The sequence below is a fragment of the Podospora pseudocomata genome, chromosome 4, assembly GCF_035222375.1.
Source record: "Podospora pseudocomata strain CBS 415.72m chromosome 4, whole genome shotgun sequence".
Taxonomy (NCBI): domain Eukaryota; kingdom Fungi; phylum Ascomycota; class Sordariomycetes; order Sordariales; family Podosporaceae; genus Podospora; species Podospora pseudocomata.
The window spans coordinates 2,560,000-2,586,236 of record NC_085888.1 but is presented as its reverse complement, the minus strand read 5'-3'; the positions used below and the strand labels follow the sequence as shown (position 1 = coordinate 2,586,236).

General features: G+C 49.9%; 8 protein-coding genes across 8 annotated transcripts; 5 read left to right on the top strand and 3 right to left on the bottom strand.

Annotated features, from left to right (window-relative positions):
• Window positions 1-120: 120 nt before the first annotated feature.
• On the top strand, window positions 121-1,492 carry QC762_602475 (uncharacterized protein; the record flags this gene model as incomplete). Its single annotated transcript, XM_062891937.1, has 3 exons — window positions 121-213; window positions 263-506; window positions 561-1,492. The coding sequence occupies 3 exons, from the start codon at window positions 121-123 to the stop codon at window positions 1,490-1,492; spliced, it is 1,269 nt and encodes a 422-aa protein (XP_062743776.1).
• Window positions 1,493-4,763: 3,271 nt separating this feature from the next.
• QC762_0069350 (uncharacterized protein) lies at window positions 4,764-6,039 on the bottom strand. The gene is made up of 2 exons (XM_062883723.1): window positions 5,881-6,039; window positions 4,764-5,823 (listed from the first exon to the last, which is right to left on the bottom strand). Exons 1-2 carry the CDS (start codon window positions 5,908-5,910, stop codon window positions 5,083-5,085), a joined length of 771 nt encoding a protein of 256 aa, XP_062743775.1. The 5' UTR covers window positions 5,911-6,039; the 3' UTR covers window positions 4,764-5,082.
• Window positions 6,040-10,421: 4,382 nt separating this feature from the next.
• Window positions 10,422-11,937, top strand: QC762_602485 (uncharacterized protein). Its single transcript, XM_062891938.1, has 4 exons — window positions 10,422-10,806; window positions 10,865-10,933; window positions 10,993-11,558; window positions 11,609-11,937. Exons 1-4 carry the CDS (start codon window positions 10,437-10,439, stop codon window positions 11,837-11,839), a joined length of 1,236 nt encoding a protein of 411 aa, XP_062743774.1. The 5' UTR covers window positions 10,422-10,436; the 3' UTR covers window positions 11,840-11,937.
• A 2,561-nt stretch (window positions 11,938-14,498) lies between these two features.
• QC762_602490 (uncharacterized protein) lies at window positions 14,499-14,851 on the top strand (the record flags this gene model as incomplete). Its single annotated transcript, XM_062891939.1, has 2 exons — window positions 14,499-14,571; window positions 14,637-14,851. The coding sequence occupies 2 exons, from the start codon at window positions 14,499-14,501 to the stop codon at window positions 14,849-14,851; spliced, it is 288 nt and encodes a 95-aa protein (XP_062743773.1).
• QC762_0069320 (uncharacterized protein) lies at window positions 14,824-16,301 on the bottom strand. Its single transcript, XM_062883722.1, has 2 exons — window positions 15,405-16,301; window positions 14,824-15,351 (listed from the first exon to the last, which is right to left on the bottom strand). Exons 1-2 carry the CDS (start codon window positions 15,760-15,762, stop codon window positions 14,846-14,848), a joined length of 864 nt encoding a protein of 287 aa, XP_062743772.1. The 5' UTR covers window positions 15,763-16,301; the 3' UTR covers window positions 14,824-14,845.
• A 21-nt stretch (window positions 16,302-16,322) lies between these two features.
• QC762_0069310 (uncharacterized protein) lies at window positions 16,323-17,064 on the top strand. Its single transcript, XM_062883721.1, has 2 exons — window positions 16,323-16,693; window positions 16,757-17,064. Exons 1-2 carry the CDS (start codon window positions 16,662-16,664, stop codon window positions 16,920-16,922), a joined length of 198 nt encoding a protein of 65 aa, XP_062743771.1. The 5' UTR covers window positions 16,323-16,661; the 3' UTR covers window positions 16,923-17,064.
• Window positions 17,065-21,902: 4,838 nt separating this feature from the next.
• Window positions 21,903-22,746, top strand: QC762_407253 (uncharacterized protein). The gene is made up of 2 exons (XM_062890186.1): window positions 21,903-22,052; window positions 22,111-22,746. The coding sequence occupies exons 1-2, from the start codon at window positions 21,986-21,988 to the stop codon at window positions 22,740-22,742; spliced, it is 699 nt and encodes a 232-aa protein (XP_062743770.1). The 5' UTR covers window positions 21,903-21,985; the 3' UTR covers window positions 22,743-22,746.
• Window positions 22,747-24,664: 1,918 nt separating this feature from the next.
• On the bottom strand, window positions 24,665-25,156 carry QC762_407255 (uncharacterized protein; the record flags this gene model as incomplete). Its single annotated transcript, XM_062890187.1, has 1 exon — window positions 24,665-25,156. The coding sequence occupies one exon, from the start codon at window positions 25,154-25,156 to the stop codon at window positions 24,665-24,667; it is 492 nt and encodes a 163-aa protein (XP_062743769.1).
• Between the last annotated feature and the right edge of the window lie 1,081 nt (window positions 25,157-26,237).

Below are 26,237 nucleotides of genomic sequence, written 5' to 3'. Positions count from 1 at the left end.
GTCCAATTATGTCCCAGAAGCTTTTAGCCGCCGATTAATAGCAGGATTTCCGACCTCCTCCCACTTATTGCGAGTTCACGGAGACCCGCTTCCTCTCACTCTTTATTCGTTCTACCTATAATGTCGCATGAGATTTCAAAGCTAGCAGCATGTGCTTGCTCGGCCCTTTTCCAAACAGATGATGGTTTGAATGAGCATATTCAAGAATATCGGGTTAGCACGCCTACCAGCCTATGTTGCTCCTTAACTGACATCTCCCAAGTCCCGGGAGCAGTATCTGTTAGCCGAAGCCAAAACATGCCGAACCCATTGGAGAACCAGCGACGATCGAATTAGCCAAAGCGATTGCGACGATAATCAAGATAGTAAAGACAACGAGGTCGGCAATCATACGAGCACAAGAAGGGAATATAAACGCGACGGGGGATTTTATTGCCCTAACCGAACATGTTCAACGCCGAAACGGGTATGGAAAAAGCAGCTCCTCCGGCGGCATTTTCAGCAACGCAAGTCTCCATCTCCGTTCTACACGCAAGATTGCTTCTAACAACCGCATCTAGATGTCCCCTGTAACGAAGTATGTGTGGAGTGTCACAAGACGATGAGGCTCACAAGCGAGTTCCTAAGGCATGCCGAGAAGCACGTCGACATAAAAGATGAAAGGAAGAAGGTATATATTAGGGCAACATGCGATGAATTACGCAAGCTTTCCGACGATCAGCTTAACCTCGCGTTGATGAAACCGAAGTTTGGAGTAACAGGTTTGGACTCAGAGGCGCCAGAAAGTCAGAAACGGAAGTTTGGAGTAGCAGGTTTGGACTCAGAGGCGTCAGGAACTCAACATACGGTAATCCACGACCATCCTCACTTGCAAAGCAGCAGTGCGCCCTTTTATAGCCGCTCGATCGATACCGAATCGGCTATAACACAATCACTTTCAGCAATGACGCCCAGTTCTCACATAGTTGGAATCGCCGACACTTACACGGACATGTCATATTCCACGGAAGCACAACTGCAGCCAGATCTCTTGGGAGCCTCTGATAGTGTTCCTACATTGATGAATACATGGACGACGGACAGCCACAGAACTACCAATCCAGTTAATGAAGTTTTGGAGACGTCAAGAACCCAAGGGTTGATAGTGGCCGACCAACCTCATTTGCAGGGCAGCAGCCAAGCACATCTGGACTTCTTAGGGACATTTGATGCTCCTATTCTGCAGACTTTGAACAATGTCCCAGTATCGGAAGCGCACAACTATGGGTCAAAGGCGCCAATCATGTATTCGAACACGGCCCGTGAATCTCTTATGCCCTCCATGTATCCTGGATCTGAGACACCAGCTATGTATTCAGGTACGGTTTTGGGGGCAAAGGCGCCGATTATGCATTCGGGTACGGTATTTGGTTCAAGGGCACCGGTCATGTATTCGGGGACGGCCTTGAGATCAGCGTCATTTCAAGATGGAAGCTCAGTTCATGCGCCATAGATGGCTGGGTAAGGTACTTTAGATTATTTCGAGACGCCGTTAACATGTGAACTTCACCCCTATGGTTGGGCTCTGCATCTGGGTAATCTTTTGCTCGAAATCACCGCCCCTGGGGTATTTCTTTGCTGGCCAGCGTGCGAGTTCTTCCTCCGTCGCGAAAACGAAAAATATAACATAACCCTTGAGTCTCTTCCAACTCAGTCGTGCATCACAAATGAGCCTAGAATATCTATTAGCATAGCGGACAAGAAACGTGGTCAGTGGTCATACAAGCCGCCCTTTTCCAGCACAATATCGATGGGCTTGCAACCCTTGAGAGCGCCGTGTGGCATTTCTAACAAACCGTTGGACGCCCACCAGCCCCCAACATGAAGCAAGTTCGAGCCGGCCTTAAGCACCATACTGAAATCTGGACTGCACAGCCCAACCGCAACACCTTTCAGCTCGGGGTCTAGTCCGGTCATGAAGGCGTAGAAGTGGTTCGGTTCGGTGCGATATACTTCGTAAATTCCAAGGCCAGACCTCGGGAAAAGAGCCTCTAGAACATGTCGAACACGCTAGAAGACGTATTAGATAGATCAAACAGAAGAGCTTTCTTACTTACCTTGTCGTCTAAGACGTTTTGTTTGCAGAAGTCGAGACCAACCATCGACTCGATCGGAAAGCCATTCCTCTTCATCTCTTGGACCCGCTCTCCAATCACTGGATCTTCAATGGAGTAAACCGCATCCCCCGCAAACAATTTGTGTACATCAGCCACTGGTAGCGAAGTTATTGAGTCCATGAGCGAGATCAGCACGCTGGAGGTCGTTGCGGGAATGTCGTGGTCGAGCGGAGTTACAGGTGGGGGCTCCTTTGATGGAGCCTGACTTGGCCAGGCACGTGCCAAGAGTCAGAAGGAAGCCAGGCCGAAAAAAGGGAGTGGGGCAGGGGCGGGACAGGCACGTCGGTCAAAGTCTCCATCGCCTGTAACATTTAAGAATCTGTTGCGGGTTGGCCTGTGCGTCATGACCAGTGTGGACATTGAACATTTGAATTGGCCGGCAAAAAGTCCTGATTTGAATCCTATTGAACATGTGAGGTTTTGGATGAAAAATTTGATTGAATTACACTACGATGTGGAAAACCCACGGCCTGGGCCACTTCGCCGGGCAATTGTGGCCGCGTGGGAAGCAGTGCCCAGTGAATGGCTTCTTCAATTAGCCCACGGAATGCCTGGTCGCTTGCAGAAGGTCATTGCAATTGAAGGCAAGCTTATTCGCTAGCAATGACAAACTACCCCAACCATCCATAAATTCAGCCTAACTCCGCATTGCGATGAATTGGCGCTTCTTTAAATATGGAACGAAACATCTCGATGCGTTGAAATAGGAGAATGAAGACAAAATAGATCCGTTGCAAGACTCGTATGAGCTGCCATCATCACCACAGCCATTCGGTCGTTCTGGGGCTCTTCCCCAGTGCCATCGCACCATGTGCACTTGAACCCAGAGGCTGATGTGCAAGAGCCCTTGCAGCGCGTGCAGTCTGGCATCTTTGTTCCAAATGAATTGGGAATTGATAGGCAATGCTAGGTGGTCTGAAAGAACAAGTTAGCATATGAATCTTATACTTAACAAAGCGAAAGGAAGACAGACGCTCAACTTGTGCAGAGAGAAGCCAGCGGGAGGTTGTCAATGCCTGACCAACCTTTTTGAGAACGGACTTTTTGATGCCCTTTTATGGAACTGATTCCACGCCACCGGCTGTTATCGGTTGATTAGAACGGTTACCCAAGGACGTCATTTGATTCTCAGCCCGTGTGCACGGATCAAGCGATTAGGTCATAAGAATTAGTGAAGGTAGCTGGGGTATGGATTGGACATCAAATTGCAAGCTAACCTGGATGCCGCTGAAAAGCTCCAGTTCGGTACGCTGAGCGGGAACTTCTTCCACGGGTGACCCCATTGACAGATTGTGCCACTTGCGGCAGAGCATCCCCAGCCCTCTCGCCGATGCTGCACTGAGTTGACAAGCACGGACATAGGAAGCCAAAGATTCATTCCAGCAGCTGCCTCAAAGGCTCCGTTACATTGTGAGTTGGTATTTGATTGGTTCCCTCAAGCCTGATGCCCAACCATACTCAAACAACTACTCCCTCGGCAGACCTGCCAGGACTCCGAGAGTCGTAGGCATCAAGGTGGCACATGGTGAAATTGCTGGATCTGCACATACCTCATCAGTATTCTACAAGGCCACGAGTGCAAAGTAGCTGATGCCCCGCTTGCTCAGCGGGCAAGACAGCTTGGTTGGGAGGAGGTCGTTGTTTCTGTTGTTGCCGAGTCCATGCTTGGAAACGCTCCGATCTCGTTGACCGCGGTAATTGTGTGGGGGGTGGGAGGGAGTGCGCCCTCAAGATGACGGGGGCGCCTAATATAGGCTGCCCCCCCGGGGTTGGTAGATCCAATCACTTGACAACCGTGGCCAGCCATTTTCTACACCCACTCCCATCTAAAGACGCCAATCCGCCGCCATCGCAAAATCAACACCTCGCCCTCCTCTCCGTTCGCATCGCCATGGCCCGCACTCGAGCCCAGACGGCGGCCCAACAGGGGCTCCCATCACCGGTGCTAAAATATCAAGGTATTTATTCTTCGCAGCGCGAAAAGGACATCTACCGCTAACAAATTAGGAAAGCGACCCCACGGTATCCAGTCGCACCAATGCGCACCTAAAAAGCGTAGTCGCCTCCAAGAGCAGCGCGCAGCCAAGCGCACTGAACGCAATCGCCCACTTCCGTCTACAGTCAACAAGAATTCGCCTCAATAAGTATGTCTTTTACCCTTGTATTGTAATGGATTACAAACTAAGCTATGTCAAGTACCAACCAGTCCAGAGTAGAGGTCGCGAGCGCAAGCAATTAGACGTGTCTGAGCCCAGCCCACGCCCAGCCTAAAAGCGACAACGGGCGTCCTCTACACCCCCTACCGAAGACGTATTTGGCGGGCCGCGTTCAAGGAAGCACGAGATCGACAACCCTACGGAGAGTAATCTGCCTCGAGCGGAACGAGTTCGAAGAGCGAGGGCGCGGGAGTACACGTTACAAGAGCAAGCGGGATCAGGTCACGCCGAATTCCACTCATACCCGAAGGGTAGGATACTACATCAAGAGGTGAGACGGTCCTTTCCTTCCTGAGATGTCTTGCTAATGTGTTACAGAATCTAGCAGTACCCGTCGAACACGAAGGCCAGAAGCAGTTACGTACAGTTGAAGATCCACGCGAGCACACTCCTCTTGTTGGCCTGTCGGAGCTCGGCCTTGCCTAACATATGATTTGACTAAGGGAGAAGAGCTAAATAGCAGATAAGCCCGGCCGCCCAGCTCCTATATAGAAACCCCTCCTACTCCCGTCAGTGCTCATCCATCCTTCCCGAGTGCACCCTCCACGTCTCACTTTCCGCTAACTTCCATTTCCTCCCCTTCTTTCTCACCACACCACCTCTCCACCTCATCCACTATATGTCGTTCCCGGCCGCGGCCCAACACGCCCGTGCCGAGAACACACCTTAGGTAGCTGAGCTCCCAGGGTAGACAGCCCTTCGTCACCCCTCTACTCGTTATAGGTCGTTATACCGGAACGCGGCAAATCCGTCCTCCTTCGTACCCGTAAACCATTTACAATAACAGGGCCCCGGACGAGACGTTCCAATTTTGCCTCCTGTGCCTGCTCTTCCCGTTCCTTAATCTCGCTCTTTAAGTCCTCCAATTCATGCTCATTCGTTATATCACTAGGAAGAGGGTGGGACAACTCAAAGTCGATAGCAACGATCTTCTTATCAACACGTAGAAAGTTGTGGAGCTTTGGATCCCCATGAACAACCCCTTTTTCCGTAAGTAGGTTATACATATCCTTGAGTTCCTCAAGAAGGCGAGGATTCCCTAGCTCTTCAGTTGGAAGATTGTATAGCGACACTCCTTCGACGTTTTCCAGGAGGATAGCAGGAGTAGGTCGCTTACTGATCTGGTATCTCTGCGCGTGGGGGTCGCTAACGGTTACTTCACCAAACAAACGCGGGATGTAGGTACCCTGGAGGGATCGAAGATGCAGGTATGTATCGATTTCGTTTTCGTAGCTATCAGCCTTGGTAGGGTTTCGCTCCTTTAGAATGACAGTTGTCGGCAGGAACCACTCTGGCAGCAATCGCTGTAGCCAGGAGCGGACGAGCTGCGGCATCCATAATGATAGCCAGCTAGCAATTGGATTCGGCGGGACATCCAAGAGAAAGACATTCCGATTCCCGTAGATTCGTTTTGCAGGTGCTCGAAAATGTCGGAAGCCAAACTGTATGTCCTATAGAACTACAATTAATAATAGTAAATATTAGCATTTAGAAGTTAGAGTATATACCTTAATCCCGCAGTCTTCATCGTCTTCCATCTTGAAGTAATTGACAGGGTAGAGTGATAGAGGAGAATGATCGCAGGAAAATTAAGCAAGGTGGAATTGGCTTAAGGTTTTTATAAAAAGAAGAAGGTAGCACAAGCAAACGAGTGGGATCCACTTTTCTAGGCACCAAAACTAAATTAGGCGGAAACTGCAGATGTTAAAACCCGAGGCCGATAGTATCCCAGACCCACTGCCCATCCTGGTATAATACAGGATTTCCATTTGCATCAGCCCAATACCATGCGCCGGATGGATCAAGTAGCCGTATGTAACCATTAGGATGCGCGTCGTATTCATGATTCCTATCAACCCAATAAGGCATTCCTGAATACCATCTGAATCTACGATGATAACCATCCAAGATCACTTCCAGGGGCTCGGCAGCTTGCATTCTCCGAATCTGATGGGTCATGGTCCGGAAGACGCCATAGCGTAATGTTTCCCAGTTGCTTGTGAAAAAAAGGCCAGTAACATCGCAGTTTCGGTCCGGGATATTCTGAGTTGCCCGAGCATGAAATATAAGGATCATGAGGTGCTGGCCGTCGAATACTATTCCAGCGAAGCAATTGTATCTTTCGCAGTATCTGTATACCTATCAGTAAGTAGCTATTATTATAGGGCTGTTATACTTACCCTCTTAGCTCCTTTCCTAGCCAGGTCCGATTGGCATTTTGTTCAGCCACTCCCGTCCACCTATCGACATCGATTATCCCATGCCTTTTGAGTTCCCCTATCACAAGGCAACGCTCTCCACATCCCCAAGTGAAGTCAACGGTCTGGTTAACGTTGGTTGGGCCAAGAGGTCCTGATTCTGACCGTAAGGCGATGACTGGTGGGAAGGCGAGCTGGATGGGTTCTGCGACTTTGGTGTAGAATGTCCTGACACTGTCGCCCTCCGTCTGTAACAATTCGGTAGTGACGTTTAGAGGGTGCACCTCCCTGTCTATGAGATAGGTGTCTAAAGCATCTTCGGGCCCAAACACTTGATTGATCTCGGCTTCGGAAGGGTTTACATAGAATTGAACGTTTCGGACCTCATGACACCTTGACACCCAGGGCTTCTGGGTCAGAGTGGGTCTGCCAGCTCCAGGTAATCTGTGAAATGAGGTAGTATCATCTGGCAACGGGGCCTGAAGGAGAACGTTTCTCAAATTGACCATATTGATATGCTGAGAGCAGAAGCAAAAGGTGCTAGTAAACCGATAATAAATAGAGGTAAACTGTGTCTGGCTTGTGGAGAATAAGAGACAGGTTTGAAAGCAAATAGGGGAGTATCGGTTAGACTTAAATACTTTAACTGTCTTCACAGACAATAGACCTCATTAAGTTCAAGTAATTTCCTAATTTACCAGCTCATAGTGATGACGAGTGTGGGTAGTTCGACTTCAGCGTCAACTGCCGATTGTGTAAATCAGAAGGTTGGCTCCGAACATCACCTCTTGTTCAACGATGTAATTCCAGCCCGCAATGCATGTCCGCAGTTGCGTCTAGCTAGTTTTGGTTTCCGGATATAGGGGAACCGGCCGCCTGGACGAGCATCTGGAGCGCTCATATTCTACTGGTTAATGTTGGCTCGCTCACATTGACTTCCGGAGCTCATGCGTGTACGTTTAATCTGCACTTTCAAGGATCACAGTTTTGTGTTCCATATCATCAGGTCAGCTTTTGGCCCATCTTACAGGCATCACAGTTTGTGATCCATGTCGCCAGGTCAGCCTTTGGCCCATCTGCACTTTCAGGGATCACAGTTTTGCGATCCCTGTCATTAGGCCAGCTTTTGGCCCATTAACACTTACAGGCATCACAGTTTTGTGATCCCTGTCATCAGGTCAGCCGGGGGTGGCTGTAAAAAGTTGCACTAATGTAGGAGCCCCAACCCGCTCTTCTCCCCGCCCAGCCGCGTACTCGGCTAGCCTTGTATACTTGGATTTAGCTGTTCTCACCACGAAGGTTGGAGCGGATCTTCGTGCGGTAAGACGAACTTGGGGACACTGGGGGCGGATTACAGCAATGGCCTGGATGGTGGAGCTGACGGGAAGACGTTGAAGCATCACTTTGGTGATGCTCAGCAGACAACGACGAATGGGACAGGCAATAAGGTTGAATATAGCGAGTGGCTGGAGGACTCTTTGCCTAGAGTGCTAGTTGGAGAGCGGCTGTGAGTGGCTTTCCAGACATGAAGGCAGAGGAGCAACGCGCACAAACACATTTTCGGTCGCTTGGATGATCGCTGTTTCGTCTGGCAATGCCTACCTGGGTTAGATCACAATATCAGTGAGCAGGGCATGTTCCAAGCTTCTGGTTGTTGGTTACCTTGGTAAAATTAGGTGACTTGTTGGAGTACATGCCGCGGAGAGCTCCTCCGCCCACCCTCTGTCCAGCATGAAGCTGAAGACAGCAAGATTGGCTCTAATCGCGACTGGGGCTAGGATACCGAGGATCAGATTGTCGCGCCGCGGATTTCTCCCTCCGCCCGCCCCTCTGGGTTACAATTACATGCAGTTATCGCAGTCAACTTATGATTTTGAAACAACAAGAGCAACACTTCTTCTCAATCCATAGATCCCCTACAATCTGCGCGCTTTTATTATCTTTTTGTTCGTTGTCCGAACTATGGCACATTCGATTTCTACTTTCCCAGAAGGGGCCGTCGACAACACGCCCCACGCCGAGCAAGTCCAAACCGCATATCGACTATGGACGGAGGATGAAGAGAAGTTTCTTCTTGACAATTGGACTTCTCTTACTATCACCCAGCTATCAGCGAAACTCCAAAGATCTCCCCTGGCAGTCAACAGAAAATTACACGCACTACATACCATCCAAACCGACAGAAAATTAAGGCAACGACGATGGACGGCGAATGAAGAGAAGTTTCTTGTTGAAAATTCGGCTTGTCTTCGTGTCAACCAATTATCAAAGGCACTCAACAGATCTTCCAATGGAATCAACACGAAAATGAGGCAACTGGGTTTGAAACCTCTCCCAAAACAAGGGATGTGGACGAAGCTTGAAGAAGAGTTTCTTCTTAACAACATAAATTTTACTGATCGACAAATAGGAGATTCACTGGGAAGATCCACTAAGAAAGTCAAGGAAAAGTTGAGGCGCATTCGTAGGGCACGCGCCAGTCAGGGCTTGAGCATTCCACGACGGAACATACACTTGTGGACGGCGACGGAGGTGGATTATCTTCGTCACAATTCCGGGCGCTCTATCCCAGAACTTTCGGAGGTACTCGGCATACCTGAGAACAAAGTCAGAAGTAAACTGTACAATCTGTCGAAAAACGGCCAGCCACCACTCGTTGAGAAGGTCAATGGCGCACAGAGAGGCGGTGATTCAAATGACAACATCAAGATGGGGAAAGCTGGCAACAGGGAAGAAAATATTGACGTGGGGCAAGACATCACAGAGATATGCCACACTACAGCAGAGAGTAGCATGGGACGGTGTATGGAGGATATTGGTATTTGCGATTTGGGAGACGGTATTGTGGCAAACGGTGTTCTGGCAGAGGGTGTTCTGGCCGACGGTGTTGTGGCCGACGGTGTTGTGGCCGACGGTGCTCCGGCAGACGGTACACAGATATGCCACATTGGAGCAGGGAGTAGCGTGGCACAGTGTGTGGAGGCTATTGGGATTCGCGATATGGAAAACGGTATTCTGGCAGACGGCATCGTAGGAGGTGATATCTGGACAACCGATCCGAGTTTTTGGATGTGTGATATGACGGTACACGATGTGAAGGGTATTGATAATGGCAATGGCAATAGCATTGGCAATGTTGGAGGGGGTTTTGTGGGGGACAGGCATCAATTCCGGGACAGTACTGTTGGAGGGGGTTTTGTGGGAGACTGGCATCAGTTCCGAGACGATACTGTTGGAGGGGGTTTTGTGGGAGACTGGCATCAGTTGCGGGACGATACTGTTGGAGGGGGTTTTGTGGGAGACTGGCATCAGTTGCGGGACAGTACGGATATGATCCCCCATTATCAAGGCGTGTTGGATCCGTCTTCTATGTTTCTCGCTGGTCTAGGACTCTAGGTATCTTCTAAAACCACCTGTATAATCTTGTCCCGAGCCCGCGAGTCTTTATTGGAGCAGTTTTCTCCTAATACCTCAATTGGTAGCTGAGTTGGCCGAAGGGATCCGGTAGAATGTGGGAGTATCGCCAAAATGAAAGTAAAGAAAGGTGGAACATGAAGGCCCGGGGACCCCCTGAGACTCTGAAATCCCATCCTCGTGCCAAATGCTGGGGAAAACGGAGGGCCAGGGGGGCCCGCAGTGCGGGGCCCGACTAATCGCACACCCGTTAGGTACAGCACGGGGTCCCCTCATTCGCACGAAACAAGCCGGGGTCTTCGCCGGTCTACCAGGCGGCTTAATTTTATTGACAATGGGGCGTTCTGATTGGCCTGCAGCAAGCGCCTATCCGCAGCCCCGCAATTTGGCTTCGACGTCGGCCGCTTGGTAGACTCTGGTCACAACACATACCAGGACGGCTGAGGTACAGAATGGAGCTTCGGGATATTATCTCGCAACCTGGAGAGCATGTTGCTTGGGAAATACTCCAGGCGGTACAGGAGCGAACGAACGTCCCCACCAAACACAATCCTGAGCCACTTGTCCGGTTGACCGCCTCAGGTCGGTACTCTGACGACGAAAGTCCTTTTGATGCACCTAAGATCACGATAGCGGGTATGGTCCGTCTAGCAAAGTACTGCCGGTTCTCCGAATGGGGCAGTATTTCGAGGTACGAGATGGTACAGAGAGCAGCATTTCAGTGGCTTAACTTGGCGGACCTCGATAAGGATGCATATTGGCACCATTATTACAATATTCTTCTTCGCAAAGACACGGCCCTTGCAAACAAGTTTCTACTTGGTGAGACACGAGTGTTTGATAGCTGAACTGGTCGCCGAGTGCTGACTTGGGCCTGTAGATGTTACGTTGCTGAAGTGGCGAGACGATGTAGACGGGTTGATTCTGCGAGCCACAGGCTTCCAGGAGAGTGAGTAAAGCGTTACCTAAGAAACGGAATATACATCTCTAACAAAAGTTGTGACATAGGCATCCACGAAGCTTCACCACAGGCACGCCACTCCACCCCTGCCTCCGAGAGCCCCATGTCAGTGTCACCTGCAGGAGAAGCGGAAAACCAAGGCACCGGGGTGGGCAGCCAACAGAAGTGCGACTGTGCGATTGGGGATGATGCAGCCACCCAAATACGGTCCAGACTTATCCGTGAAATTCCGGACGCAGAGACTGAGATTGGACAAATGAGTGATTTGACCCTTTCTCACTTCGCAAAATCTGACCATGTTGGGATTGATCGCCGGAGCTTGTTTGAGATTTACACCGAGCTGTGGCGTGCCTGGGAACACAGTTCGACATTCCAAGCGGAGTCGAAAGGGGGAAAGCGCATGTCTGTTTGCATTGGTGCAGATCTCGACTTGCACTGTCTGGGTGACATTGACTTCAAGATCAAGGTCGAGCGATCCCATGGATTGGACATAGCAAGCAAGTTCAGAATCCCGATCCACGCTTGTGCGCATATCTTGCCCGAAGAGTCGACCCTGAGTGCAAGCACTTCGGAGCCCTCTGAGGAGTCTTCCAGGTCACCAACCGTAACTGTGGTATGACTCTGCGCGCGGTGGCTTCTGACGCTCACTGACGGATACTCTAGGACAGCAGCAGGCTCGAAAATAACAAGGACCTTTACTTCTACATAAAAGTCATACGCGTTTCCCGACCGCTAAGGGTGACAGTTGTTGAGGGCCAAGCGGTTATCGTGAGAAATGATCGGCAACTATGCTGGGTGTGGGCACCCACTGGTCACTGTCCAACATCGGCCGAGCTACCCAAGGGGCTTCACATTGAGGTAATCAATGCGACTATCCGGAAGGAAGACATCTAAAGTGCTGGTCCTGCTCCTTCTGATATCACGTCTGTCATCTCACACCATATCAAGCGGTACCCCCGCGCCGCTGTTTTGTGGGTGGGATGGTAGGTAGGCATCAATTCCCCCCCAGGATGAGGTCATGATATGGGAAATAGCCAATCAGTGGGCATTGGCGAATAAATAGCTACATGCATCAACTCTTTTCACTGTCTGACCAAGACCGAGACTTTTGCATGGGTGGTGTGAATTCACAGCCATGTTGTTTGGAGTAATGGGGGGTGCAGGGCTGACCGAACAAGAATCGGCGGGCGGAGCGAACGGTTACGGGCGGAGCGAGGTCATCCACGCAATTAGGTATGAACAGGCAAAATCGTTAGCCGCTTCGGCCGCCCTCTGCTCTGGCTCCCTCCAGAAAGAAGGTGGTATATTTATGTGCCCCGTTCCCTAAGATGTACTAGCAAGGTAGCAGCCATTAGCTTCAGACATTCCCCATTTATGTCATGACATCGGTATCCTCGCAGCCGGAACGGCCAACCCAAGCAGCTCTTGTCTCCCTTGCAGAAGCGATTCCCAAAATGCCACAAATATCCAGACGCCAGACAGTTTACAGCAGCCCAAGAAACGAGGGGCAGGACAGGCAAAACTAGCATCACAGTCTCAGACGAAACGGGCAAAGACCGCAAGCCAGAGCCAAACTGAATCCCATTCACAGCCATCCACACCAAAACGAGGGATTTCAAGCAAGCCCGGCAACTCCCCCCACTGGTGATCTTTTTTCCGACACATACAACAGTCCCCATGGCGTCCAGGCTGCTCTGGAGGGATGGGCTCGGAGCCAGAAACTGAATCTAACCATGTCCATGCTCAACTGCGGTGACCGATTTTTGGTTGCAACAGTTGAGTTTTGAGCAAAAAGAAACGATAAGAACGAATGGCATCTTATCACGGAAGGCTCAGAGCCACGAAGTCAACCTGGCAGTTCTCGCCCTTCAACGAGCTATGTATCGCAGAGCAATAACAGTTCGCCAAAACCTTCCCGGATCGTCAACTACGTCAACCACTTGCAGCTTTTAGTCCACCACAAAGGAAGATATCCCACCGTCTCCCTAAGTGGCCCTACTCAGATTAGAATGCCTAGCAAAGTTCCCTCTGAGATCTTATCGTGAGAATTCTACCTTTCAGCTTTGGTTTCCTTCACTCCTTTATACTGCTTTCTCATCACCGGCTTAATGGCCTTCATGTATTTCTGCCCACTTGGCTTCCCACGTTCAGATAGATCTATTCATAACCCTACACATCTTCATACTTTCACACATTGGCTTCTTTCTGGCCTTGTCACTGATTATACTATAAAAATGATAAAAGAAACATTCTGTTACTTTCGATGTTCTTTCGAGCTTCGTCGGTGGCGAGATACTAAACTACTGAGTGGCAGCCACATCCTCGGACATACAAGACCCCATGTCAAGACCAGTTGTCTGATCATGGCAAACCCTCTCCCCTGTCCCTGTTCTTCCGCTACGCCCCCCCCTTTCCCCAGATGCACGCCTCGGAGGGTGCTGGTCGGATGCAAGAGGGGCGTCGACATATATAACGCATTGCTCCTTTCTCAGTTGCCCTTATGTCACCTGTGGAGATGAGCTTATCATGCAAGGATGGGGGACGATCACACAATTTGATTGTGGGAGTGCAATCCAGTCGATCCGTCCGCCCGCTTGCCTGGAAACGACGCTGAACATATAAGCCTGGGACGCGACCCATTCCCTCCCCCCGCCCCCCTAAAAGCTGCACTTTCAAGTCCTGCAAGCCACTTTAGTTGCCTTATTTTTGCCTTGTCTCGATTGTGTCTGCGAGATTCGAAAAGATGCAGCCCCCGGTAGCAGCCCCCGAATTCTATGCTGCCATTGCAGCATATATCGTCACCGTGGTGTTCCTCGTTGTCTCCAGCATTGATCTTTGGCTTCAGAAGAGCAAGTCCCGTTGGCTTCCTGTTGTTGCGTGGGCCTGCCTTGTTGCTACGTTTATACCTGGTATTCCATTGATTATTTGGAGAAGCTATCCATATCTTTTTGCCTGGAAGGCCGTCACATTTCTGGTCTACCCCGTCTTTCAGGTACTCTCTCGCATGTTCGCTCTGTATGCTTTACGCTGACTTGTGTGCAGCTTCTTACAGGACCGGGGACTTACAACGACGGCTTCCTAATCGGGATTATCGTTTGCGAGATGATCCTCTCTGCTTTTGGATTTTGGCAGATTTACAAGAGAAACGTCTACGAGTTCGAATGGCTTGCGCCTGCTATTTTTCACGCCTACTTTGTACTCTTGATCATTTGGATCAAGGCTCGTTCCACCAAGGATAGAAGCCGACCAAACCTCAATAAGGGTTTTCTGTTGGCGTTAGTTTCAGTTCTTGGGATAGTTATTGCAATCTGTGTTTGCATTTTCGTTTCGTCGCAGTATCAGCATTTGGTCCAGTGTTGTAACTGGTTACTCGTGTCGATTGGCTGGTTTGGACTGAAGAGGTGGCACACAGGACATGTGCAGGCAGCGGTCGCACTGCGATCAGTCAACATTTCACGTGATAGCCCAGCCACCCCCACAAATCCGCGCGACAAGGCCTCTGTCACAACCAACCCTTTCGACAACGACACTTCCCCTCAGTCCAGTGACCGGTATGACCAGCAAAAAAGTGTGTGGGAGGAGTGAGGACGAGGTTCTGGATGAGGTTCAGAAGCAGCTTGGGCTAGGTAAGTTTTACTCTGCTCCTCTACCTTACTGTTTTGCTGACTTGCTGACGTGCTTTGCGGTGTAGGGGAGCTACGCATAGATACGAACGAGCGTGATTGCGTTGCTGCGATTGTCGACTTCGATGGACCGGATGGTCTTGTGGCCGTGGATGGAAACTTCTATGTGACCGGTCGGAGGAAGACACAATCTGGAAAATATCTCTATGTTACTTGTGAGGTTTATGTAATGGGCGAGTTCCCGAGCGTGCGGTGGATTTATAGTGCAAAAGCTGGGTTATAAAGCGGTCATCGCCGGTCCTAGCCTCGTGCTATAGAAGCACCCCCACTGACGGAACAAAAGAAGACTTGATAGCTGCTGCCACCTTATCACTATCTCTCCGAGAGTTGTTGGCAGAACCACACCGTCATTCCCTGGAAGTACTGCGACACACGATACCATGACACCTTTTGGTGAGGAATCGGCGCCAATCAAACCACAGTTCCAAGTTCCTGAGACCTCTAGATGTCGCGTTATTGAAGTAAGGAGTTTCGGCCGTTCGATCCAGACCTTGGATGCGTCTGGGTATCGCTCGGAACGGATCTGAAGCTGCAGCCCGACATGGAGTACGGAGTTTGACGTCAAGTACCCTCCATTGTATGTAAATTCGAGCACTTCGGGGGCCGACACTTCGAGATAACTAGCAAGCTTCCTCCAGGGATACCAGAACCGATAGAACCTGGGGTCCCAGGGTTCGTGAACTAATGGGGGTACAGCGTCGAACGTAGGGAGGGTTTCGTCGGCTATAACATAAATTCAGAACAACACGATCCAAGAATGATGACACGTTTCTTACCGTTGAGCAAGTCGCGCAGTCCTACCAGCCTTCGTTTATGTGGGCGCGGCTCCAAATCCTCGCTGGGTGTAGGCGAATCCGCTGCTCGATCGTTGGACACTGAGGTAGCTCCTTCGTCGTCACCCGGGGTACCGCTTTGCGACTGAGCACTGCGCAGGGAAATTTCGGTCCTTGACGCGGCTTCAGGAGACTTGGTGTGGGGGGTTGAGCGGGCTTTGTATCTGCCGGAATACCGTTCATCACATGCCAACTTCAGGCGAGTGCATCTGGCGCATGGTAACTCCTTATTGCAAGTAATTTTCTTGCGATGGCAAGGCGTACAGGCGATCCGAATCCCATCCTGAGTTGGTGCCGACATTGTCCTGAGTTTCTGTAGAACTGGGCTGGGTCGAGAAGAGGGCTCCAATATCTAGGCCCCACAGTGGCGTGTTTTATCGGTGCGGCGCGAACATCCGAGCACTTGAGCCGCAAGTTGCCTGCCAGCCTTGTTGCTGCAACTGGGGTCGGCTCCAACGACATGAAAACAGAGGAAGTCCTTGTGGCCATCTGGTCAACTATTGCAAAAAGAACTGATACCTTATATACTTCTCGGGAAATATGGTAGAGGCGCGCCCAGCATTGCTGAAGTAAATATTGCCTCTAAGCAAAGCTATCTGAAGGGTGCAGGTGATAAGGATGTCGGCCATTATCCGACAAAGAATGATGGAATGGAAACATGGGGAGGAGCTTTTATTTTATAAAAGCCGTAGCTAAAGCGGCTAAGCATACTAAGTCGCAAAGTGGTGCTGAATATAAAGTGATTGGCGTGTCGGCGGGCGGAGCGGCGGGCGGAGCGGAGCGAAGGCGGAGCAGGGGTGGAGAGTGACCTGGGACTCGATGGGCGGTGAGTTGTTTTTTATTTATGTCAGCAGCCCTTGACAACACCTTTTCAAAACACATCACATTTCGATGAAGAAACGAAATCGACCCGTCTTCCTAAAAGATGAACCTCGTTCATTTGAAGAAGTGCTATATATAGCGCTGGAGAAGTTGGACGACCCAACACATGCACCACGCACTGAGGCGGGACAACCATACACAGGGCACAGTTACTGCGCACTGAGCACAAATATCACACATTCTAATGTTGACTGCAGGCACCTTAAACTATTTAACACGCACATCGCCTACGTGGATTTAGATACTTCTGCCAGGTAAACTGGAGATCACCTGTCCCCCCACCGCATCAAGCTTGTTCAACGACATCATCACTCAGCTATGGCTGGCCTCGGCATCATGCATAACGACCAGTATGTACCTATCTTTTCCAGAAGAGCACCTAGAAAGATTGACTTTAGCTTACCTATTGTTAGATCTCTGGTCTCTTTCCCCAGCGTTCAGTCTATCCCCTACTCTCCAGAATCTGGGGTTATCTCGGTGGCCAGCACAAAGCCCAAACTGTCGCATATCGTCTGCTTCCCATTCAGGCAAATTAGAGCCAGTATGGCTCGTAGGCTGCATATACTTTGCAGGCGGTGAGGGGGTTCAAAAGCATCGGAAAGGTCTTTTGGAGAATAGGTTGTTTATGGAAGGTTAACTGCTTGGTTCTGCTGCCGCTAGATTTTATAACAGACGCTAGAAATGTGTGGTGTAAACCGTTCAGATGATCTCAAAGAAACTGTGATTGCGATAGTTGGAAGAAGAAAGAGATAGGTATGTTTTGGCTATCTAGGTCGGCAAAAACTCAAGGTTGCCATTCGTGAGTCTCCAGTGCCTAGGCCAATTGTTTAGCCAATACAGAAGCCAGTGTTCCTCAAGATCCAGAGCCCAGATTCCCTCCAAGAATCGCAACACAATTGCAGGGCTTATAAGCTGTGTGTGTTCCTTGATACTCAGGATGGCCGTTGTGATTAGATCTCGGTCAGACTTCGTCTTGCATAATAAACCAAGAAGGAAACTTGGGAAAAGTAGAACAAAGAAGTTATCGTTGGGTTCGGAAGTCAGCTTTTTTAGCAACTCCAACGTAGATGGCAAATTGAGGCGGAACTCCTTTTTACATAACCCTGCAACATACAAGTCGAGTGTCGCACAGTATAGTTGAACTTGGGGGCTTGCGTTAAGTTTCGGCCGTAAGTAATAATTCTCCCTCCATATATAATATCGTCCTTCATCAGGGGGTCCCTGCTGAATTCCAGACACGACTGGGAGAAACTGCATGCATTCTCTGTCAAGAGCAGAGGCCGACTGGGGGCTGCGGAAGTTGGAATAATTGACGTCTATAGCTTCGCCTGAAAGGAAGCTACAGACGCGCACATAATGCAACGTAAAGTCAAAGATATACGGAGGTATGTGCTCTGCATGACGCATCCTGTGCCATAGAGTCTTGAGATGTTGTATCGGACTAGTTCCTCCCATGAGTGACCGAACAAGGTCGGAAAACGGAACCCATATGGTCCCTTCAGCATCACTGCCCAATTGAGCCCGGTCATAGAGAAGATCACTTCTCCGAGCCAGGTCCACATTATCGGAGTGTGGACATAATGATAATATGGCGCAGAGAATGGTGGGTGAACTCTGGCAACCACGGTAGATGGTAGCAAGCAATGTTTGTTGTTCAGGGCCGGGGGGCGTAAGTTTCAAGAAGAATATGTAGTGATAGATCCAGAGCGCTTCGTCGTTCTGTCTGTCCTCATCGGAAACGGAGAGCTCAGAGAGCGTGATTGGAGGCGGCGGAAAACACCGGCGGTTTTGGCTCTTGCACTCATTGCCTGCAGAAAGTGTTAGAACGGCCTATAGAGATGTGAAGCCAGTACATTACACTGAATGTCTTCTTGAGTGATACCGGTACAAAAAAGCTGCTGCGAAGTGCAGTTAGTGCAGCGGGTAGGTGCTGTGTCCATGAGGCAGGTCCAAGTAGGTAAGCAGGTTTCGATTTTCCAACATGTGTCTGCTGTTACATCAAGAATCAGGCAAGCAAGCAACTTAATATTCTGCTGGTAAAGATCACACCACAAACGAATACAAGACGATAGCTGCTCATGTAGGGTACCTTATGGTGCACAACTTCCACTAGCTTCCCAACAAAAGCAACTGGCACGAAGTGGTGGCTTTTTTAGGCTTCATCAAGATGTTCCGCCTTATCTAGAAAGTACCAGTGTTCTCTTCATCTGTTTGCGTTCCTAAGGCTTGGTTCATAACAGGGGACTTTTGTTCCCGTACTTTCTTCTTCCCTGTGATCATGAAGACCAACGCCATTCAGGTCACCATCGGATCACCGGTGTCGGATATGAGTTGCACCGGATTCATTCGGCGGGCTATGTTCTCCCGGTAACAGCCTTGTGGGTGTCGAGCTGCATGCCGAAAGGGTCACTGTTTATAGGTTGTTGCAAGAATCTCCCTCGGATTCCCGGACTTATCTTATGTGCCTATCTCCGCACTGTAAAAGCTTTGGTAATGAAAACTGCCAGGTACCTACACATTATTCATGAGAGCAAGCACAGTGAAACATCCTGTCATCATCACCCGCCCATTGAACTTGGAGAAAAGCTGTGATGGAACGTCAGTGGTACCTACGGTACCTCATCGGTTAGGTGCAGTGTATGGGATTGAAGGAATTATCTGCCGTCGGGGCTAGTATTTGATAGGACACAAGATGCCTGGTCTTTTTATCATGGGATAACCTGCAGCAGCCAGGCCTCTGGTCAATGTTCCAGGTCATGCATGCAGAGATATGGCGGGCCTGCATTCCTCGGCCATCCAAACTCAGGAATTTAGACACCCCAGCAACAAAAACCCCCCCCTGTACCCCCCTGGTCTCTCCCCGGTCTCCCCTGGCTTTTGCCGATCCACCCGCCCCCTCCCCCCCCCCCCCGGTCTGCCCCCCTCAATGCCGGCCCTCGTCTCCTCCGGAAGGCTCTCAGGAAATCATTTCGTAAGACCCATTTGAAGATTTCACTTGGCTGGGAAGCTTTTCTCTCGAGGCATTGGAAGAACATAAAGGATTTCCGATGGGAGGAGGTGATATAATGGGCGCAAATGAAAGTAGAAGGAAGGTAAAGGCCCAAACTTATTTTACAGCTAGATGTTGGCCTAGATATGCCATTTCCCCTGAGTGCGCAGTCGATAGCTTTGAGCCTCGAGCAAGGGCTGTAACAAAAGATCCTGGGCGACTGGGCCACGGTTGGACATTACGCCAGGTCAGTGACAGTGCCGCTCGGCGCAACCTGTGCCGTCCGCGTTAATCTGGGGGGTCAGAACCAGGTCATAGGTCTAATTTAGGGGCCACGTCGGCTGAATTTTACAGGACCTCCAGGGTACTGAGGTATGGAGAGGTGTGGAGAGTTCAGACATAGCCCCGTGTTTGAACCGTGCCGTCCTATAGCAGTGCCGCTGGATGAGTGTTGGGCCCTCAGGGTTTCGCGACTGCGTCTACCTCCAACGGCCGTCCCGGCTTGAAGCGGCGCATGGGCGCCTCCAGAAGTCATGCCAAAAGAGTCACCGTCCTTAGTCTATTAGTCATGGGAGATAAATTGTAACCGGGTAACTTGAATGTCAGGAGAACTGGGATACGGGCACCACGTATAGAACGCAACCGGGCGGGAACCAGCTTCTTAATCATAAGCTATATTATACTGAATCTATCTCTATCCTCAAACACGCTTTAATAATATAGATGCCGGTCTATTGTGACATAATGTCATCAAGTACCCATTTACTAACACAGATCGGCCCACATACAGGACAGCAACAACAACAAAGCGTGTACAAGCAGTGTTTCGTGCTTTCGTCTACTTCCACCTCGCTACAAGAAAACCATTTCTTGAGTTTGGGCCATTTAGAGGCGGCTGCTGCGATGCTTCGGGGAGGAGTGGTGTATGGTTCAGGAATAATACTCGGGGGAGGAGTGGTGTAAGGTAGGCGGGTGATATGTAAGGGAGTATACGGCGGAGGTGGGAATGCAGGAATATCATACTCCATCGGATCCTGGGGAGAGTATGATCTTGTTTGATGAGGAAGCTCCATGGCTAAGTTTGTAAGGACTGTGTAGAGCTGTAGGAATAGTTTTAACAAACTATCGACGATTTGCGTCAACTTACAGTCTGGAAAGTGTGGCGCCTATGATCTTTATAGAGGGAAGGGGGTAGAGGGAGATAGGGCGGAGGGAGATGGGCTGAGTGGGGCGGATGGGGATGGGCTGAGGGGGGCGGAGGGAGATGGGCTGAGGGATAGGGTGGGCGGAGAAGGTGGTGGAGAAAAATAAAGAGGGAGGCGGAGGGAGAGGGAGGCGATGCAAGGAAAGAGGAGGGAGAGGGAGGCGATGCAAGGAAAGAGGAGGGAGAGGGAGGCGATGCAAGGAAAGAGGAGGGAGAGGGAGGCGGAGGGAGGCGATGCAAGGAAAGAGGAGGGAGAGGGAGGTGGAGGGGGGAGGGAGGCGGAGGGAGAGGGAGGCGGAGGGAGAGGGAGGCGGAGGGAGAGGGAGGCGGAGGGAGAGGGAGGCGATGCAAGGAAAGAGGAGGGGAGAGGGAGGCGGTGCAAGGAAAGAGGAGGGGACCAGAAATCTTTTACATAAGAATAATCAAATGAAGTAAGGAGCGGCGGAGGAGGTACCGTTTTGAAACAACGGAGAATACGGCGAAGAATTTACTCTTGGCATAAAAAAGCACTAACAGTGAAACCACCGTTTCTAACACCCCCAAAGATAAAATAACGATCAGTAGCTTATCTAGGGGAGAGCGGACGGGATCCCGAGCTTTCTACTGTCTGTGGTCGTATGTGATAGAGTTTGTTAGAGTTCATGGCTATTACTTGATCAGAGAACAAACGGCTACGAGACACAGTCAGACCACCGATATTGAGCAGGAAGGAATCAACATCCACCTGCCTGAATAATACCACCTCGCTCTGAAAAGCTTCGGGTATCCCCAGCCTCTTTGTCTGGAAAAGGGACATGAGGTTGCTCTGTCTCGGTCACTAACCAAGGGTGTAGAGCTGTTTAAGGTATCTCGAAGCTGAACAGATGCATCTGAAGTAACGAGAATTTGGAAGAGAGAAAAGCTGCAGAATCCTCATAGACTCAGTGGTAGACTAATGTATCCAAACTTCCACATACATCGTCATTCCTTTCCTCGTCTGTAGAGTACTCCTGGCTTTTCTCACCCAGTTAACAGTCTTGCAACCAGCAAGTACAATGAAGCACCGGGCACTAAACCCCAGGGAGATTCTACAGCAGCCACAATTGTATAGTTCAGTCGGGTACTGACGTCAGCTGCCCTTCGCCCGGCTAAGCACTACCTACCTACTATATATCATTCGCGATGGTGAACTTGGCCCCCAACTCTTAGATTGCAACGCAACGTCGTGCTGTTATCATTGCTACTTACCTTATCATATCTTTCCCACATGTGGCATCTAGCCTTGTCGATATGTCTTCGGTGAATGCTTCGGGGCTGAGCTTCCTCTGAAGACCGATAGAGGTCGGCTGATTCATGTGAGCTCCATGGTCCATCTGTATCCGTATGTTCAGGATTGTCCACTCGGCTTCCTAACGCCCACTCCCCATCAAATCTTCTTCTTCACTCTATCTCCAAAAGCCTTTCGATATCATGAGTGATCCTAACGGTATAACATTGGAGTTCCGAGATTTGCCGCCCCCATGCTGGGAGGTCTGCAGTATGTTTTTATCCGGCAGTCGTGTTCCTCAACCCCAATTTGACCAGAAAACCTACAGACAAAGCCTACCAGCAAGTCCGACTCTTCGAGACATTTCCAGAATACTGCAAACCCGAATCTTCCTACCAGATCAATTACTCGAATTGTCTGGTCTGTTGCTCAACAACTCAGACGAACGATATCCATAAAACAGCCAACAGCATAAACGCAACGCTGGTTTCCATATTTGGAGAGTACACCAATCGTTGCAATGATTTCAATGGTGTCTCTGGGGCCAATGCCAGCAGACCTGAACCACAATCCAGCTCCGGTTTCACTCTCGCGCATATTATTGGCACAGTTCTCGGCGTAGTGGGAGGGATACTGCTTCTCGCTTGCATCGTAACTGCGTATCAAAACCGCTCTAGAGATAAGGTCGAGCGCACCCGCTTGTTGGAGCAAAAGGCTGAGGGCAAACGGCGGGAGTTGAGGAAGAAAGACCTCGAATCGCAATCTACCACTGCAGAGGTTGATAGGCCCTCAGAAATAAAGGCAGAAGTCTCACCTATGATACGGGAAATAGAGGGAAATCCTAGAACTGAGATGGAGGTTGAGGAGAGGGCTTGCGAGTTGGACTTGGGAAGTGGCTACAGCGAGATGGATGTTCAGCCTCCCAATGAGTATTCAAAACTGAACGCGGGAAACCGATGAATCTACCCTACTTTACACTGTTTTTCCTCTTTACTCCCAAAGTCTTTGCCTGTGCTTTCCTCCATTCCCGTGCCAGTCACCCCTGGTTCCACGCCGCCGGCCTCGTTCCACTCAAAGAGCCCTCCAGCTCTCCATACCCACTCTCTGTACTCAATTCTACCCGTAAACTCATCTCAGTGATCATCTCGCCATGACCATTATCCAAGTCCAACTCACAGGCCCCAGAGTCAATATCCATTTCTACTCTTGGCGGCGGACTGCCATTTTTCTCCATCTAAGAGCCACCGTCTAACACAGCCAAGGTGATTGTATCCCTGATGGAACTGTCATCGACCTCTACAATGATAGACTTACATTTGAGAGAGCTCTCTGGATCCTTTTCTTTTCGTTTTGCTTGGTGCTCCGAGTGTTGCCCTTGGCTTCTTCTCCGACGGCGCTGCCAGTATACCAGACAACCTACAAGAAGCGCTGCTGCTCCAGAACAGATACCTGTGACGATCATGTGATGTAAACCAAAGCCAGAACTGTTGGCTGGACTATCGCTGCTGTTGAAAAAGGTGCCGTTGGATGAAAGATCGGAGTTGGTTGTCTCGGGGAAAATGGAGCTGTCAGAAACTGAAACAGAGACCGAGGCCGTGGTAGAAAATTGACCGGGAAGAACTGGCTCAGTAGATTTGGATGTCGCAGTAGTAATTGTCCCGGAAATTATCTCGGTGACTGTAACGCCGCTCTGGTAGTCAAGGCAGTGTCTGTTGTAGCTACCGAAAATTTCCTCCAAATACACTTCCACATCCTTCGACTCGGCAATGTCATGGTACCGCTGGTTCATAGCGCAGCAGAGATCGCAGCTCTTGTAGTTGATTTGATATGCTGATTCTGGGTTGCATATGATGGGGAAGTTGTCGTCGATTTGGGCTTCTTTGTATGCGCTTTCTGGAAATCCTGTTATTCAGTATCTTGCTGAAAATCAATGCAATATGGCCATGAACATACGGCAAACTGCCCAGCAGCCATACGGTAATTGCTGGAGATAATACCATGGTATTGTATCTTTTTTCTCTTGCGACAGAGTCATAGTATTACTGAAGTGTCCTCTCAAAAAAATATCTAGTTGGGCTATTTGAGCTATCTTGTTCAGCAATTGAGTTCGGGCGCCGGTCTCTTAAAAGACCGAGCGGAGAGTCAAACACAATACGCCTGAAGTCCATAGTTTGGTAGTCCTCGGACTCTACAAAAACAGAACCAATCGACAGACATCCCCAAAACATAGCCTCACAGGCTATGTGAAGTTTAGGAGTAGAAAGAGTGCAGCCGTAGCGATAGACCACTAGGATTTAATCCATAGGGTGGGGTCCAGGTGCCCGCCGCAAATGAAATCCAAGTCTATGTAGTTAGTCTACCTCGTTTCAGTTGTAGGATTGGTTGGAAGGCCAGGCAGATTTATGCCTGCGGTGTTCGGACTCGATCATAGGTCCTGTAAAGTCCGATGTCAAAAGCCTTCTTTGCTTTCTAGATTATTCCCTTTCCTCGATATTCCTTTCTAAGTGCTGATTTCTCTCAGGATGTCTCCTCCAATATAAATGTAAATTTCATGGGGTATATCCGTCTAATGCTACCAGGTACACAACAGTCTCATTTCCACACTGAACCATCACATACGACCATACCTAGCTGAAAATATGGGATCCCGTCCGCTCTCCCCTCATCAAGCAGTTAAGGGTCAGATCAGTACTCAGGTCGGTGACGACTGGGGAATCCCTGTTGTTGTATGTCTTCATCTTTTGCCAAAATAGATGAAATCATATCTATTTCTTTTTAGGCAGCCTCCCTCCCAGATTATGCTGATTTTGTGTGTTTCTTGGAGGACAGCAAGCCTTATAAATCTCCTTGTCGCCTTTCATCTAATATTGACCTTCATGTTGTCATCTCTCGTGACTAGTCTGATATGTTATTTTTTCCACTTGTGCGATGTCAGCTGATGTTCTTTTGCTCTTCGTTGTTTGTCCTCCATTCTGATCCACCCGCTCTTCTTTCCCAACCATACCGCCCGCATCATCGGCGTTTTCCTCATCTTCCCTTTCATCTCTCTCTTTGTTACTGCTTTGTTTAATCTCTTCTCTATCCACGCCGTACCTCTCCTCTTTCTCTGACAATCTCTTCTCCATCACGTCCAACTCCCCATACCCAAACTCCACATCCAGCTCCTTATAACCCCCCTCAACATCCATCTCCGCCCTCTTCACCACCGGCGTCCCATCCAGCTCTGCAATCACCATCTCCTTGTTCTCCACTTCAACAACCCCAACATCATTCCCAATAGTAGTACTACTCCCCCCACTGCTACTCCCGCCCCTATCCTTCCCCAGAGCCTTCACCCGCCGTTTATACCTCCCCCTCAAAAACAGCACCCCCATCACCGCAACCACAATCACCGCTATCACCACCCCAACAACCACCCCAACAATAACCCCCGTATTAACCTTCTGCCCCCCATCATCCCCCCCTTCAACCACCACCCCCACCCCCGTAGCCCTAACCCCCACAGTCTGAGTAGTAACCGTAAAAGTAGCCGTCACGACCGCCAACTCAGTGGCCGCATACACCCTTCCCGTCGTAGCAGCACTCCCCACCGCCACCGGATCAGGGGTAAACACCGCAAAGGCGTCCAACGCCTCGCAATAGTCAAGATACGTCCCAAACTTTTCGTACAGCGCTTTATTCGCCCGTTCGAGCGAGTCAACGTTGGACACGTAGCGGGCGCAGCACGTTTTGCAGTTGGAGTGCAGGGCTCTAAAGTCTGAGCCGGGGCTTTGGCAGAGGAGAGGTTGTTTGCCTGTTTGTTGTGTTTTGGTGTAAGCTTGGACTGGGGACAGGGTTAGCGGGGAATGGGGAGGAAGGTCGGGGGGTTGACGTTACGGCATGTGTCTTGACAGAGGGAGGGGATGTCTGATGCTGAAAATACTGGTTCTTGTCTTGTGTTGATGTGAGGGGGTTGCTGCTTAGGGGGTTGATAGTCTAATAATCCCTTTGCCCAGCCCATGGTGTTGATATATTATAGCGAGCGACAAGAAGTGAGACGAAAGCGAGAGTGAGTGAGAAAAAAACAACAACAACAACAACAACAACAACAACGATAAACATGCCCACAATGGAATCCAACACTGGCAATATTCCCCTCTTAAGTCAGTCATTCCCCCAAGGTTGCCTCATTAAACTTCGTGTCCAAACCCCCCAAGCCAAGCCTCATGCTGACACCAAGCTAATGTGACCTTCTTGCTCAACCCCTGGCATTCATCACGACGTTACGCTGACATTCGCCCGCTCGTAAATTTCTTACTTGACCCAATCATCTCACAAAGCTAATCACTAGCATGAATGAGCGCATCATATCTAGGATTTACCTAATCTTCATCAAAACACTGTTGCACAGCCTACCTACGCTACGATCCCAATCAGGAAGGCGACTTACATGATGGACTGACTCAGTCGCGGGTA

What these genes read in the sequence shown, in the direction of transcription:
- QC762_602485 (XM_062891938.1), top strand. Translation starts at nt 10,437, where the DNA reads ATGGAGCTTCGGGATATTATCTCGCAACCTGGAGAGCATGTTGCTTGG. An exon ending in TGCAAACAAGTTTCTACTTG is followed by an intron (nt 10,807 to 10,864) that starts GTGAGACACGAG and finishes TTGGGCCTGTAG; the next exon opens with ATGTTACGTTGCTGAAGTGG. An exon ending in AGCCACAGGCTTCCAGGAGA is followed by an intron (nt 10,934 to 10,992) that starts GTGAGTAAAGCG and finishes GTTGTGACATAG; the next exon opens with GCATCCACGAAGCTTCACCA.
- QC762_0069350 (XM_062883723.1), bottom strand. Translation starts at nt 5,910, where the DNA reads ATGGAAGACGATGAAGACTGCGGGATTAAG. An exon ending in ATGAAGACTGCGGGATTAAG is followed by an intron (nt 5,824 to 5,880) that starts GTATATACTCTA and finishes GTAGTTCTATAG; the next exon opens with GACATACAGTTTGGCTTCCG.
- QC762_0069310 (XM_062883721.1), top strand. Translation starts at nt 16,662, where the DNA reads ATGGCTGGCCTCGGCATCATGCATAACGACCA. An exon ending in GGCATCATGCATAACGACCA is followed by an intron (nt 16,694 to 16,756) that starts GTATGTACCTAT and finishes ACCTATTGTTAG; the next exon opens with ATCTCTGGTCTCTTTCCCCA.
- QC762_407253 (XM_062890186.1), top strand. Translation starts at nt 21,986, where the DNA reads ATGAGTGATCCTAACGGTATAACATTGGAGTTCCGAGATTTGCCGCCC. An exon ending in CCCATGCTGGGAGGTCTGCA is followed by an intron (nt 22,053 to 22,110) that starts GTATGTTTTTAT and finishes GAAAACCTACAG; the next exon opens with ACAAAGCCTACCAGCAAGTC.
- QC762_0069320 (XM_062883722.1), bottom strand. Translation starts at nt 15,762, where the DNA reads ATGTCGGCACCAACTCAGGATGGGATTCGGATCGCCTGTACGCCTTGC. An exon ending in ACTGCGCGACTTGCTCAACG is followed by an intron (nt 15,352 to 15,404) that starts GTAAGAAACGTG and finishes TTTATGTTATAG; the next exon opens with CCGACGAAACCCTCCCTACG.